Below are 16,768 nucleotides of genomic sequence, written 5' to 3'. Positions count from 1 at the left end.
TTTCACTGTTCTTTTCAAAATAAATATATACTAGATATTACACTACTCATAGTAGAAATTATGATAGATATGTCCTTCAGGAAACTGTACTTAATTGCCAAGAACCTAGTCTGTTAGGGCAAACTCTGTGCCAAAAAAAAGCAGAACAACATCCTATACAAGTACTTAGGGCTGTGAAGTCAGTGAGGCAGGGGCTAAAATACCCATACGTTCTTGGTCAAGTTTCTTAATCTTTCTAAGCCTCTCTTTCCTCGTGTTTTCAATGGGGATACTCCATAGAGCTGGGAAGGATTAAAGTAAAATACGTAAAGCTAAGCATAGTTATACAAAATGCTAAATAATTGATTGCTCACTTATTTTCAATTCTGTAACAACTAGAAACTAATATATTCTACATAATATACTAATAATCACTCAATAGCCCCAAGAAAGAACTTTGAAAAAATAACTTAAAACGGGGCTAATCCTGTCAAGTAGGTTGAATTACTTTACATTAAAGCAGTTGAGTAAGATGCTGAGTCTTCTAAACACAATGAGACTTCCCCCTAAATGTATAGTGACACTGCCTTCATTCCAGTTCATCCAGGGTAGCCGGGCATAATTATTAATAGGGTTCCATTTCAAATGGCACCCCACTCCAGTACTCTTGCCTGGAGAATCCCATGAAGGGAGGAGCCTGGTAGGCTACAGTCCATGGGGTTGCAAAGAGTCGGACACGACTGAGCGACTTCACCTCACCTCACCTCACCTCACTTTTGAAAGTGTTCTGGTTTGGATAATAAATTATATGATTACTCTATCTAGAGTAAAATCTTTAGATGGAAGACAAGTTTAAACGCTGTTATTTCATCTCAAGGTTTGGTTATTGTGTATTAATTTTTTCTCTCTAGCTCTGAGGCAAACTGTGAAGACGGAATTTAGGGTTCTCAGCCACACAACAGGTAGCTTTTCAAACTGCCTAGACTTGGAATTTATGACTAAGCTAATGTCCATTATCTCAAAGGAAAAATCCATGAATGAATTGGTATCGAGGTGAGGCCATCCCATTCAGCAACAAGTGCTGTGGATTACGGAGATTCATGTGCTGTGCTGTGCTTAGTCAGGTCCAGCTCTTTGTGACCCCCATGGACTGTAGCCCACCAGGCTCCTCTGTCCATGGGGATTTTCCAGGCAGGAATCCTGGGGTGGGCTGCCATGCCCACCTCCAGGGGATCTTCCCAACCCAGGGATCAAACCCAGGTCTCTGCACTGCAAGCAGACTCTTTACTGTCTGAGCCACCAGTTCAGTTCAGTCGCTCAGTCATGTCCGACTCTTTGCGACCCCATGAATCGCAGCACGCCAGGCCTCCCTGTTCATCACCATCTCCCGGAGTTCACGCAGGCTCACGTCCATCGAGTCCGTGATGCCATCCAGCCATCTCATCCTGGGTCGTCCCCTTCTCCTCCTGCCCCTAGTCCCTCCCAGCATCAGAGTCTTTTCCAATGAGTCAACTCTTCTCATGAGGGAGACCCCAAAATTCTGGAGTAGGTAGCCTATCCCTTCTCCAGGGGATCTTCTCAACCCAGGAATCAAACTGGAGTCTCCTGCATTACAGGCACATTCTTTACCAGCTGAGCTACCAGGGAAGCCCCAGTGGAGATCCATACTGCCCTTATAATAAGGGAAGGACAGTACTTTACATGTCCCTGGAAGTTGACGGCATAAAATGTATTATCATATTTAACATCAAATTTAAGTCTCAGGAGCAAGCATCTTTTCTATTCCACAATTTCATGTGGGCCTGAGATTTCCAAACAAGTGGGTAACCACTCGGGAAACCCATGCGTGCAGCTCACAAGTTGTCTGATGCTCACTTCTCCCTACACATAACCCCCAGTTCCTGCCTTCCTCAGTTCTTGACTTGTGCTTTCCATCCACTCCCAAGGACTTGATAATGAGGTTTTTGACCTTCTTCTCCCATTCTGAACCCTGCCCTTCACCTCCATCCCACTCTCAGGCCATGATGCCCAAGTTTGCTTATCATCTGCATGAAACCAAAGCCAAAGATGAGGGGTGTTTTGGACACACTCCTACTCAAAGACATGTTGCCAGGTCTGCCCTTTACCTAGACCCAGCCCATTTGGAAAGGAGCATAAGACATCACCCCCATTTTACAGATGAGGAAACTGAAGCAAGGAGGTCTAGTGGCTTGCCCAATGTCACACACCAGCAAAGCATGAACGAGAGAGATGTGGGTCTTCTGAATTGTGCCCATGCACTTTCTCTTATATCTACACTCACGCTCAGTCGCTAAGTCCTGCCTGAGTCTTTTGTGACGCATTGCAGTCCTCCAGGCTCCTCTGTCCACGGGATTTCCAGGCAAGAATATTGGAGTGGGTTGCCATTTCCTTCTCCATCGCTTATACTAAAGCTTGTCAAATTTCAATAAGCATAACTTACAAGGACCAAAACGAAAATGCTGGATTCCCTGTCCAAAGAGCAGGAAAACAGCATTTTCCTTTCTTCTCCCATCTTTTGACTTACCATGATATTTTTTATTTGCCATTTACCACTGTGCCACTTCCACACAGGGATACTGACAGAGTGAACACAGGCCTTCAAAGTGCCCAAAGCATCACTCATGACTGAGCACATGGGGCATACATATCTGACCTTGACCTCACCATACCAATGCTCAAGGTCCCTGCCGAGGGCACAAGGCAATAGTGGACAATGAGTGGGGCGGGGAGCCAGCGGTCATCCTGGCAAGGTGTGGAACTACCTACGTTTGAACTAAGACTTCAAGCCTGCTTCCCTCACAAGTTTCAGTGTCCCACCAGACTTCACTCACAAAATATAACTTCCAAGATAAAATTAGCAAGAATGTCAAGTCAGTCACCACAGAGCATTATACCCCAAGCACAGGGCACCCCTTTCGAGACAGGGCTTTGTGCAGTCACCTTTTAGCCAACTCTGTGCACATGAATCATCTAGGGATCTTATTAAAATGCAAGATCCAACTCAGTAGATCTGGGGGAGTCTTGAGACTGGGCATTTCTAACCACCTCCCAGAAGATGCTAATGCTGTTGGCCTCAGAGTATCCTTGACTAACAAGATCCTCTTCCACAAGTCTCATTTTTTAACTTGTTTATTATGTCAGGTCCAATTACAGAACTTCTATTTCTTTCATTATTCAAATAATGCAGCCATGAAAATAGGTATTAAATACAAGTCACCACCCATTGTATCCTTAAAACATGACACGTTAGAAGGAGCAAATCTGTTCATGTATTTATGATATCCTCTGGCCTGGGTTTAAAGACTTCATGCTTGTACATATACTGATGTCACTCGGGTACCCATCATGTAAAGGCTGCCTGATGTCTCCTGGGTAGACAATGCCCCCACTGCTCAGAAGGACTTGTTGTTGAAAACTGTCATGTACAATTTTCTAAAGCAGGAGCAAGGGCCCATAGCCTCAGCTCATGGATAGAAATGACCACTGAACAGTTTTGAGTTTATAAAGGTATACTATTTCAAAAATAGCAGTAACCTTTGATTCTAATGGATAAAATGGGCAAGATTTCTCGGCACTCTTCTAACAGGAGCTCCCAGACTGCAGAGTGCTATTCAGTGTTAATCCATGCAGCACACGAAAAATGAGATCTCTAGGAAAACGAGCTTCAGTCTCTTCATCCCTAAAATCGGACCAGTTACACTTACCTTACCCTATGGGATGATGCCTTTGATCAAATCATACGAAATGGTCACTATGAAAGGTTATGAACTACAAAGTACCGTACAAATCCAAAGTTGTTGTAGTTTAGGGACTTCCTTGGTAGTCCAGTGGTTAAGACTCCATGCTCCCGACGCAAGGGGCTCAGGTTTGATTCCTGGTCAGGGAACTAGACCTCACATGCCACAACGAAAGATCTCTCATGTAGCAACAAAAACCCCGCACATTGCCACTAAAACCCAGTGCAGTCAGATAAATTAAAAAAGAAAAAAAAGTGGTTGCTATTTAACAGCTTTAAAAAATGACGTGGGTAACTAACAAATGTAACATTTCAACTTCATGTCTCATAGCATTTGAGGCATATGTAGAGGGCAGGGGTGTTAAATGGAATATTCTTTTAAAGGTAGAATGTTATGAGACTGACAAACTACTTATATAACTAGAACAAATCGTGTCTGCCATTCAGTAATACTTGAAAATCCATCATCAATTTGACTTATATCCAGCATCAATAAATCACACAAAGTGAACCCTGTGCAGCCCAAAGAGCAAACAAAACTAAACACTGTGTTTCACCTGCCTTTTTGGCAAGACAAAATGAAAATTCTGGTCACTTCAACTGAAATAAAGCCTTTGGTCTCTGACTGGTTTGGTTATTTTTGGAATCTTTTATGGAATATTAACTTTAATTGCTCTAATTCTGCAGGAAGCCACACTGGAAGTGCAAGGAAATATAACTGATTAAAAAGCAGAAGTGAGGGGGAAAAAAGTAACCACATATTTTGCCCCAACTTTCTTAAGCTAATATATCAACTATAACTCTTCAAAAATGTGGGATCCCCAGTTGCTATTCTTGCCCCAATTCTAACATGACTACATTTAACATGCTTCACCCATTGATGTTAGCAGGTTTTTTTATTGTCTGTTATTTTACCAGGGATCAACATAAGTGAAGCAATGATATAGGAAAGTAGCTTTTTAAATCAGTGGCAGACTTTAAAATTTCTGATATAGCAGTGAGAGAAAAATATGAAGCTTGTTGATCCACTAAGAAATTAAGCTCTAACCTAAGCTCCAGATCATAACCAATTGAATTAGTAAACCATGGACAATAAAAATAAAACTTGATGTAGTATTTATTTTTTTTAATGTTTTATTTTTTATTTTTTTTTTAATTTTAAAATCTTTAATTCTTACATGTGTTCCCAAACATGAACCCCCCTCCCCCCTCCCTCCCCATAACATCTCTCTGGGTCATCCCCATGCACCAGCTCCAAGCATGCTGTATCCTGCATCAGACATAGACTGGCGATTCAATTCTTACATGATAGTATACATGTTAGAATGTCATTCTCCCAAATACACTAGTTTTTAGACCTCCCAGGCTCACACAACACATTTTCTTAGACGAGGTCTTTATAAGAGACACCAACCTTAAGTGACACAAAAGAAGTTTAAAGTTCCAATTAGTTTGGTGTCCTCTGTTGATATTATTTTGCTTTTTCTGACCAACAATAATGAATAACCCACAAGCACTAATGAATAACTAACTCCCTTTGTCTCCAAGGACAGCAGAGCCCAACAAGAAATGTCAGAGGCCCTGAAGTAAAATAAAAAACCTTTACAATGAAAATCTTTCCAATTATATAGTCCTAGGGCTACTGCGAACTGTCTTAAGTATTTAAATAGCTGTGTCAAACACACTTACAGTGAGGATCATAAAACCAATTTCCCAGATGCTTTGAAAAATGCATTTCTCCCAGTCTAATTACAGTCTGTAACTGTTAAGAAGAAAGCAGCGAGAAACACCACTATTGGGATTCTCTACTCACCAATTATAGGAGGGTCAGAAAGCTGCCAACTGCAGAATGTCCTCCACACTCAGTGAAAAGATCAATATAAAAATTCTTATTTCAACACATTAAAATTTACATTTTTAATTACCGTAAGCAATCATTTTTAAAACAAATTTATATATCTTAGAAATACAAAGCTAAATTTTTCTTAGTTGTAGTACACAGAAAATAAAAATATACCCATGTTCCTGAGAACCAGCGTTCTCACTGACAGCTTTGCAATGAGGAAGTGTGAGGAAGAACTCTGTAATGTTATATTTTAACTGGAACTCATTACCTTGTTCTGGTGTATTTCCTCACTCTATCCATAGAAAGGACCTAGAAGCAATGATATCCCAGAGCCAGTAAGAATACCTTCTCATCCAGTTTCCCAAATATTATTTCCCATTAAAAGGAACCTTAACTTTTGGGGAAAATGGTTGATTCCAGGTCTGGGGCAGGGAAGTACAAGCGATAATAGAATATTTTGTGTCTCAAAGTAAGGAAGAACTTAATGGGAACATGTCAAAAGGACATAAGAACTGACCCGAAGGGGCTTCCATTGGTCAAATCTGGGACGGTTTGACCATCAGAAAAAATAGTGATGGAAATGGGTTATCGCACAGTGAATTTTTTAAAAGAATAAATGAATCTGCAATGACACTAAAAGAGAAGGGAGAGAAGTTCTCCTTCCCAGAAGACCAGCTAATAGACATAGAAGGAATGACAAAATCAGAAAGTAACCTTTATGCAATCAGCAACATAATGACTGATTCAGACAAAGATCATCAATAGATCCTATGAAAGGTTATTAAAGATATTCACATACGATTATTTGTTAATTTTGAAAAGTGTCCTTTATAATACAGAGGTCTAGTGACACCACCTTAGACAGACAACCAAAAGCAGCATTACAAATACTGGGACAAATGACCATTTAGTGCTTCCTGATATAACACAATGGGTGGTACACAAACCACCTATGTAGTATTCTTGCCAAAAATGTTTAATCTGACCCCGATTATGATAAAATGACTAGACTGGTCAGGTTGTGAGACAAGACAGCTGACCTGAACTTTTAAAAAATATTAACATATTTTTGTCATGAAAAACAAAAAAAGTCAGGGAGAGTAAGTAGGTCATTCTAGATTAAAGGACACCAAAGAAACATGACAACCAAATATAACCCAAATGCAGTGGATGATCTTTTATTAGATCCTGCTGCTAAGTCGCTTCAGTCGTGTCCTACTCTGTGCAACCTCCATAGATGGCAGCCCACCAGGCTCCACTGTCCCTGGGATTCTCCAGGTAAGAACACTCGAGTGGGTTGCCATTTCTTTCTCTAATGCATGAAAGTGAAAAGTGAAAGTGAAGTCGCTCAGTCGTGTCCGACCCTCGGCGACCCCATGGACTGCAGCCTTCCAGGCTCCTAGGTCCATGGATTTTCTAGGCAAGAGTACTGGAGTGGGGTGCCATTGCCTTCTCCATTACTAGATCCTAGATTTTTTTTTTAATGGCTACAAATAAGACTGGATTATAAGGAGGGGGGGAGTAATACCTTATATTATAAATCATGTTAAGTAAAATAAAATACATAATCTGAATGTGAACTATATTTTAAGATATAACTGTTTATAAGTAGTGCTGTTGTATCAAAGCTAAATTTCTTGGTTATGATTAATGTATTTTAGGTATATAGCATGAAAGAGACCTGCTTAGGAATTTGGTAGTAAAGGGTCACAAGGTCTGCAGCTTACTTCCAAGTATTTCAGCTTACTTTAGAGATAAAGATGGCAAACGCCAAAAAGTAAACTACAATAGAAGGTAACACAAAATGAAATGGAAAAAAAAAATCCAACTTTTAAAGAAAGATATTTAGGAATGAAGAACATGTTTTATTTAAGGGATTAGTTACCTACAAATGGACGCAGTTGAATGCAGCTTCTGGAAAAGCCAGTGAAAGGAGGTAGATTCCAAGGGAGTAGAACCTTTCGTCTTTTCTAACAAAGACAGTTATGATCGTGGGCCTGTCTTCCTCGAGCTTGTAACCATTAACAGCAGTCACCCACCCTTAACTGCTCTTTCTGTGGGAAAAATGAACTCCTATGACAGAGGTTCCCAGATGCGCTCAGTTCATGGAATTCCTAGTGTCTCAGTAAATTTTTCATTGTGCCCCTAGGCCAAAAGGAACATCTAACAGTTCTGTTTATTAAGTAGTTAGGTGTCAATAACTTAATAGTGTTTATGTACTAATAACATTATCTGTTTGAAAAAATAACAAATTTTTAAAATCATTTTTATTTCATTTTTAAATAACCACAATTATTAATGGGATGTGCATTTCAATCATGCCTTCTACTACTTCTCAAATCTTGGAATCAGATTGAACATCACCACCTTCACCTCCTATTCCACACTGATTTTCATTGAGCACCTGCATTTGTTATTGTCGTAAAATATATGTAACATAAAATGTCCCATTTTAACCATTTTTAAGTGTACAGTTTAGTGGTTTTAACTATATTCACACTGTTGTACAACCATCACCAACACCTATCTCCAGAACTTTTTCAACTTCCCAAACTGAAACCCTGTACCCATTAGTTAATAACTCCTCATTCTCTCCTTCCCTGGTCCACAGTAACCACCATTCTACTTTCTGTCTCTATGAATTTAATTATTGTAGGAACCTCATATAAGAAGAATCATACAATATTTGTCCTTCTTTGTCAGGCATATTTCATTAGCATAATGTCTTAAAGGTTTATCCATATTATAGTGTATGTCATATTTCCTTCCATTTGAAGACTGAATAATATTCCACTGTATAAATATGACTCTATCTGCTGCAGTCCATAGGGTCGCAAAGAGTCAGACACGACTGAGCGACTAAACTGAACTGATAGAGATGACACATTTTCTTTACCCATTCATCTACACTGATGGACACCTGGGTTACTTCTACCTTTAGCTATGGTGAAAAATGTTGCTCTGAACATGGATGTACAAACTACTTGCTTTTGTTCACCACAACTACCAATTATGTAGTTTCTCAAAGTTACGATATCATCAAAAAGAACATACCACAATCTAATGTTAAAACTGTGAACCTCCTCAAACTAGTGGTTTGCCTGCAGGGACGCCACAGATCCCATGTTTCCTTCAAAATTTAAAACATCTCATAGCTCTCTCTGAGTCTCCTGTGGTACCCCAGCGCACCTGGCACACTATTCGGAAATCAATGTTAAATCCATGGCTATTTGAGTTTTCATAGGAACAGAACTCAATCCTTAAGTAACATAAACATTACAATCAAATTTATATTTCTCCTGAGGCTCCAACTGGAAATTTTTGAGTCTTCAAGTCAGATGTTTGTCTGTATGACAATCCCTAAATAACTTATTCTATTGGCAATGTACAGAAAGATATATAAATACACCTCCTATTGGTTCTGTGTCTCTGAAAAACTCTAACACACCCACAGAGTCACAAGTTCTTTGGCACTTATCCTTCTGGATCATGACATTGTCAACAGTGCACAGGAAAACAGTGGCAAAATCAGGGAGAGATGTCAGTCTCAAGCTTATCGCATCAACCCTGAGGTTAAAACCTTCCACAGATTGCCAGCACCCTCAAGATAGATCCAAACTCCTTAGTGTGTCACTCATGACCCTTCACTTGGTTGCTGCTTATTCTCTTCCAGCCTCATCTCTTACCCAGGTCTCCACACCTCCCCTCAATGTAAAACCAGATGGAAGTCTATGAAATGGACTATGGGCTCTCCCCTCCAGGTTTAGAGTGTGCTTTTCTCTCTACCCAGAGCAAATTCCAGATAGTCCCTGCCCCTTCACAGGCACGTGCATGCGTGCACACACACAGAGACACACACACACACACAGGACATACTCTTCTGTGGTTGTAAAGTTAGCCCCTCATTCTTTAGGCATCTGCCCAGATCCCCTACTCTTTTCCCAGATCCACCTTCCAAGCTCAGGCTGGGAACCCCTTCAGATGTTGCCCTATCACCTGAGTGTATGTCTACCACAGCCTCAGCCATGCTTTATTTTGACTGTTCATTTACTTTTCTAAATTCTCAACTCCCTAAGGCCAGAACTATGTTTAATTGGCTATCACATCCCTAAAATTCACTAAAGAAGGCCTTCTTATCTCTCCTTGCTGTTCTCTGGAATTTTGCTTTTAGTTGTGTATCTTCCCCTTTCTCCCTTGCCTGTCACTTCTCTTCTTTTCTCATTTATTTGTGAAGCCTCCTCAGACAACCACTTTGCTTTCTTGTATTTCTTTTTCTCTGCGATGGTTTTGGTCACTGCCTCCTGTACAATCTCATGAACCTCCGTCCATAGTTCTTCAGACATTCTGTCTACCAGATCTAATTCCTTGAATCTATTCATCACTTCCACTGTATAGTGATAAGTGATTTGATTTAGGTCATACCTGAATGGCCTAGCGGTTTTTCCTACTTTCTTCACTTTTAAGTCTGGATTTTGCAATAATGAGTTCATGATCTAAGCCACAGTCATCTCTAAAGGAAATCAATCCCAAATATTCATTGGAAGGACTTATGCTGAAGCTGAAGCTACAATACTTTGACCACCAGGTGCAAAAAGCCAACTGATTAGAAAAGACCCTGATGCTGGGAAAGATTGAAGGCAAATGGAGAAGGGGGTGGCAGAGGACGAGATGGTTACATAGCACCACCGACTCAATGGACATGAATTTGAGCAAACCCTGGGAGATAGCGGAAGACAGAGGAGCTTGGCATGCTGCAGTCCCTGGTGTCTCAAAGAGTTGGACACAACTTAGCGACTGAACAGCAACAAATCCCCAAAACAGTAGCTCACCCATAACATATGCTTAATAATTATTTGTAGAACAAATAACTCCATGAAGTTCAATCAGTTCCAGATCACCATTCTCAGTTATTGGCTTAGTTTAGAAACTGTCAACCAAGATTTGAGAGGGACACAATCAGCCACTCCTGGTAACATCCAGGCCACTAGTGGCATTCACCTTGTAAGATGAGGGAGAATAATAGTTGTCCTCAACTCCTTACCCATGTCCCTGCATGCCCTAATCATGCAGATCTAGAAAAGGCACTGCAAGCTTGGAAGCTAAGCAAGGACCCAGAAAATCAAAAAGAGGAGAATCAGGAAGCAGCGCTAATTTTTACATGAGTTCCATGATGAACTGCCCTGAGAGTTTGTTATTCCTTAAGTACCTGAAACATTTTTTATCAACTATGACTATAATTATAAACACACCTAGTCACTATCAAAGTAATATTCCCAAACTCCTTATTGCCTGACAAGGCTTAAGTTACTTATTTTTTTCTAGACTTTTTAATTCCTTTGTCATTTATTCAACAATAGCATAGAACTCAGGAGTGTTTGAGGAATAACTGAGATTATGTATTGGAAAGCACTTAACACAATGCCTAACACATGCTAAGTTATTATATAATAAGTACAAATTTTTAATATTATCACCACTATTTCCTGCAAGTCAGGATTTCAAACACAAATATATATAAAAGCAAGCTACAGTTCACTAGTCAAGCATGAGCTGAAAAATTGTACTGGGCCTCAGCCCCTGTAAATACAAACACATGAGCTTGACATTAAGAAACTTAGCTTGCCATGTCAGGAACACAGCAACCTAACAATGACAGAGCTATTTTGGATGCAGCCCCCAGGGAAAATTTTCCTGTACTTACACTGGATATCAGTTAGCTCTGAGAAATAAGACATTTCAAAACAAACCTAGACCAAAATAAATAAGCAAAAAAGAAAAGAAAAAAAGTTACACATATATTTAGGTTTTTTAGTCTATCCATTTATATCAACTTCTCCATACTCAGAAATACATAGACACTAAAACAAACAACTTTTGGGTTACCTGCCTGATATAAAGCATTATTCATCATAATTGGCTAAGTTATGAGCTAACCAGGTAAATAGCCACTTACAAGGCTGCTAGTAATTTTATTTGGGGGTATAAACACGTGGAGGAGGAAATGGAAATCCACTCCAGTATTCTTGCTTGGAAAATCCCATGGACAGAGGAGCCTGGCAGGCTACAGTCCATAGGGTTGGGAAGAGTAAAACATGACTGAGAACGCACACACATAAACACTGAGTATAGGCATTTAAAACGAAATGGTAAAAATACCCAGAGGAAAATATAATCATGCTCTTCTATATAACAAAGCTATGTTTTAAATAATATACATGCTCCTTTTTCTAGCCCCGATACACGTATCATTAGCAATATAACCTCGTTAACTCAATATCAGTTTCTAGACAGAGCAAGTCATTCAAATAATTTGTTATTCTCTGACAATTATTCTTAATTCAAAATCTATGGTAAAAAAAAAAAAAAGCTATGGTAATTCAAAACCTACTGAATTGGAAGCATTCTCTCTGCACTCATCTCTCTCAAATTGGCAAGTTTTTCTAGTTCTCCACAAGCACAGACATACATCTTTTCAATATACTTTTCTAGCTCCTTTCTCTATTGTCACCAGCTATGTTATAAAGATTATAGGTTTTGCTCTAAGAATATCTTTTTATCATTTTTTGTACTTGTTCCTCATTTTATTGGCTATTAAAATTTCTCCACTTTAAATCCTTTTCCTTCCAAACATCACCTTTCTTCTAGCATCCAACTAACATAATGACAGCTGCAGTCAGCCGTTTCCTCCATGGCCTGCAGAATCTAGCTGCTGGTAAGACAAGATGGAGCTCTGTGCATCCAGGGGGCAAGGTCTTGCTAAACATGCTCTTGGTTTCCTCTATGACACTTATGCTACCTCCCTGTTTCCAATCTTTCCATCTCTTCTTCAGCCCTGTTTCACAGTCCATGAAACAGTACATCTACCACTGTGGTGCCCTCGTCCTCACACAAATGTACACATTCACATCCTTTCCTAGGAAGCTACATAGCATTATGAGACTTTGAGCCTGACACTGAATCATGTATTTTTCCATAGGATTTGCTTGCAGAGAAGAGACAAGGGAGAGAAAAACAACAGTGTCCACTTTTAAAAGATCCCAGAAAGACAATCCTACCTTTCCCAGAATTTGGAGGAAAGGGGCTTCCAAACTCCGGCTGCTTTGGCTTTACCGTGTGTGGCCCTGACACGCCTCCAGCCTGGGTGACCTGGAAATGTGGCTTCCCACTGGTGAGCACTTGTCTGCTGGGGCTCAAGGCAGGCAGATGGATGGGGCTCTCATTCATGTTGCTCTGAGGAGCCATCCCTCCTCCTGAGGGCATCTTGAGATGGAGGCTGTTAGCAAGGCTTCCAATGGCAGAGCTTGATGTGCTGCCACAGGATGAGGGGCCAGGAGTCCCCGAATGGGCTTGAATGGGAGGGATGTGTTGGCCACTGACCATCCCAGGCCCCTGTGGGGTTCCTGATGTCCGGTGGAGATTCATGCTGCATGACCTTCCATTCATTCTGAAAAAACCTGTAGCCAGGTTGGTCAAATATCCAATGACACTAATGATTCCTTTCAGGCAAAGTCCAATAAGTTATCCATGGTGTGGTTTATTAGCCTGTTTAAAAAAATAAATGCAGGCATTTTTAAAAGTAAAAAGGAAAATAAGTTACAGTGAGTTTTCAACCTGTGTAGCATTCATATCAGGAAGCACTCAGCAAAACGGTCTTTTATGTAGAACATGGTTATCAAATACATGGTTCATTGGCAGGCACTCTCCCCTCCTGCATTCATGGTGGACATGGATTATGGATCACTGCATTGTTTTGTTTTGTTTGCCACTGAACTGTTCTCAATACAGTGCTCTTGGCAACTATAACCAAACTACTGGTGCCAGCTCGCAAAATGAAACTTATTTTGCTCCATAGAGGATCTGTCTGTACTAGTTCACATTTGTTATGGTGCATCCTGGGAAACCCAAATGCATCACCATCATGAGCTGTAAGACTACTGCTCAAAGGTTTCCAGTAAACAAACAGAAAGATGATATAAACTCTAAATGAGATTGTGAGGACATTAACAAGCAATTTTTTCATGGTCCCTAGATTAACAAAAGATTTTTTAAAATAGGCATAGCACTTTCATAAAGGTTTCATATATCTAAATATTTACAGCAGCATTAGAGTCTTAGTTCTATGTTGATCCTGAGTTTATGGGGTTGAAAATATAATCAACATCACAATACTCTCACCTTTCAGTAAGATCCTAGAAAAGGATAAGGCTGTGTGAGATGCTTTAAAGAGAGCATAAGGACGAAACAACCCTTCTCAAGGTGAGTATGTTCACCATGTACCATGCACAGTAAACTGACAGCAGTTCCACGAAGCTTCCATCTGCCATCCTGCCACCCCCCTTCTCAAGTGGCAGAGGGAGAAACAAAAGTAGTGACGTGGCCACAGGACATCATCATCCATCCGTGTGTCACTACTCCCTGGTTACAAATCATTCGGAAAGCCTTTTTCCTCTCTTGATCTATAGTTCCCCAAAATGTATGTCTTGCCATGACTAAGGACTAAGTGCCACTACTCCAAATAAATGACAGACTCAGTCGCAATTTGAATTCTTTTAAGTAAACGTGACAGTCATGGGAAGAAGCCGTTGGACAAACAAGAAATACAGACTGGGTGCAAAGTAGTAATGGCCAGATATCCTCAACTGGACGAGTCTTCTTTTTTCCTACGGTCCACTCAGTGTCTTAGATGAATATTTCCAACTCACCTCCCAAAAGAATGTCCCGTAAATCATCAAGCACAGGATATCAACCATGGTAACCTTTTTGTGAAGAAGTTTTCTTTTTTCTTTATCATTTTAGAAAATCAGAAATACAGGTATCCTTTGCTTTTCAAAAGTTCACTTTATGCCACATCACTTTCAGAAGATTTATCTTAGTAACCATTTTCACTAACCAAAAGAAATTTGAGGAGGGATTTTCACTCTTAAGAAAAAAAAGTGAAAAACAAAAACGTCGTTCAGCATTTGTTCCGCAGGGGGCTATTACAGAGGCAGTCCTCATCCCGAGCAGTGAGGTCGGCAGCATCAAGCTCCTTTCCCTAGGAACAATACTCAGCATCTCAACTTCAAGCCTCCATAGCATCAGTCTGTGTCTGTGAGTATCTGCACTTTATCTCAATTTATTTTGTACATCCCTTAGCAACATGTATCCTAAGAAATTGCTTCTTAACTTTATGCCATTTCAGCTGACCTATGACCACTTTATTTTCAGATAGCAGAGGAAATCTGTAGTATTTAATTTTCAAGCCAAGCACTCACTGTGCCTTCTGCTAAGTTGACTGTATATGTCCATGTATTGAGGAACTTCTAAGGTTACCAACAATATAAATCTAGAATGCTTTCTTTAACTTTATCAAGTCTCCATTCTACTAATAATTCTATCAGTCTGCCACATTTAATACTGACACGCCATCTAGTCCTCAGAAACAATCCTAGGTCTCATTCCTCTTTCCCTCCACTACAGTAGCCAAGAAGGGACAAATAAATGAAATGCAGATTATTCAAACCTGCATCATTTATTTATGAAACAATAAGAAATAACCCTGTATCAGACTGGTTGTAAGATTTTTTTTTTTAATGCTGCAAAAATCCCAATGCCTTTTCTGCTTTTCTACCCATTTAGAAGAACTCAACTGTATTACCAGCTGGTCTGCTGATTCATTGGTTGATTGTGGGCAAGAGTCATTTAATGTCTCTGTGCTTTGCCAGATGATATTGGCCATCTATTTTCCACTCATTGATAAAATAGTGTTTTCTGAAGCACTTTGAACCCTACACAAGAAAGCACTTATTCAGCACCAATCAAAAAAAAAGGCAAAATAAATATATTGTATTGGTGATTTGTTGAAAATGAGAATTATACAACATGACAGGAAATATGAGTCACTAAGACCACGGTCCAAGTGACAAGTGTCTGCAGATCTGCAGATTGTGCCCATTTCCAGGTTTTTAAAAACAAAGGAGTTGGTTCTGGCAGTAAGATCATATACAAGCAGGAATTCTCATAAAAAATGTGGATGAAAACATGTAAGTAAGTACTAAACCATTAAGAAGGTGAGTTGGTAAGAGGAAAAATAATTAAAGCACTAAGAACTTAGTTATAAGAACTCAAACTTGCTTGAATATTTTATTTTTATTTTTTATAAATCACACTCCTGTTTTAAATAGCTTTAGGGTGAAAGTAAAAACAACAACAAAAAATGTACTTAAATTTTATTACTAAAAAAGCAACAGCCAGAAAGTAAAGTGATTAATACCATAAAGAAAAACCAATAGGTCAATGTTGTGTGAGCTGAGAAAAACCAGCCTCAAGACAAAAATAAAATAAACTGTATGAAAAACATGCCAAATAATCCAGTTCTCACATTAATTATAAAAGCAGATTTTTCAAACATTAGATACCAGAATTTAAAAATCAATTTGTTTATTCACATTATATAGTATTCTATGTGCTTTTTGGCTAGGTTATATGATCATGTGTAATTTTGAGCCTACTTGGTAACAAAAGAGGAATAAACGACTAACTTGTAAGAAAGACCCATCCTCACTGAGTCAGAGTGAATAGCATTCCCAACGAGAATTTAGGAGACCCGAGTTTTACTTGTGGCAAACCATGTATAACTTCTCTGGACAGTTTTTCATCCACAAAAGATGAAGAATTTGGTGATAATCACTTGAAATTTTGTTCTTTCAGATAATTAAGAAAAGGAAGATTATAGAAAGTACTCATTAACTATGAAGAAGGATAAATATGTAGTTTTTAAAAACATGTCTGTTTTTGGCTGTGCTGGGTGTTGGTTATTGCTCGAGCTTTCTCTAGTTGTGGTGAGTGGGGGCTTCTCATTGTGGTGGCTTCTCTGTTTGCAGAGCAGGGGCTCCAGGTCGCACGGGCCTCAGTAGTTGCGGTTCTCAGGCTCTAGACCATGGGCCCACTAGTTGTTGTCCATAGGCTGAGTTACCCTGAGCCATGTGGGATCTTCCCGGACCAGGGATCAAACCCACGTCCACTGCATTGGCAGGCAGATTCTTTACCCTGAGTTACCAGGGAAGCCCAAATATGTAGATTTTATGTCTGTGGCACTTTAATCAAAGGGACTGGGTGTATATGAAAGCAAAAAAGAACAGCAATCTCTACCAACTCCACCAAAACAAGAACTGATAGGAGGCTTCCACATCAGCAATGTGCGAAAA

The 16,768-nt window shown here is 39.7% G+C and overlaps 1 protein-coding gene across 1 annotated transcript in view; it reads right to left on the bottom strand.

Annotated features, from left to right (window-relative positions):
• The window catches only part of GLIS3 (GLIS family zinc finger 3), a 495,075-nt gene that overhangs the window by 467,436 nt on the left and 10,871 nt on the right, over positions 1 to 16,768 (bottom strand). Inside the window, exon 2 of the mRNA XM_018052026.1 lies at positions 12,638 to 13,124. Within this exon, the coding sequence (XP_017907515.1) occupies positions 12,638 to 13,025 (388 nt within the window). The 5' untranslated portion in view covers positions 13,026 to 13,124. The remainder of the gene's footprint in view (positions 1 to 12,637; positions 13,125 to 16,768) is intronic.

Source organism: Capra hircus, chromosome 8, assembly GCF_001704415.2.
Source record: "Capra hircus breed San Clemente chromosome 8, ASM170441v1, whole genome shotgun sequence".
Taxonomy (NCBI): domain Eukaryota; kingdom Metazoa; phylum Chordata; class Mammalia; order Artiodactyla; family Bovidae; genus Capra; species Capra hircus.
Note: the sequence above shows the minus strand (reverse complement) of the source record. Positions and strands in the feature narration are given on the sequence as shown.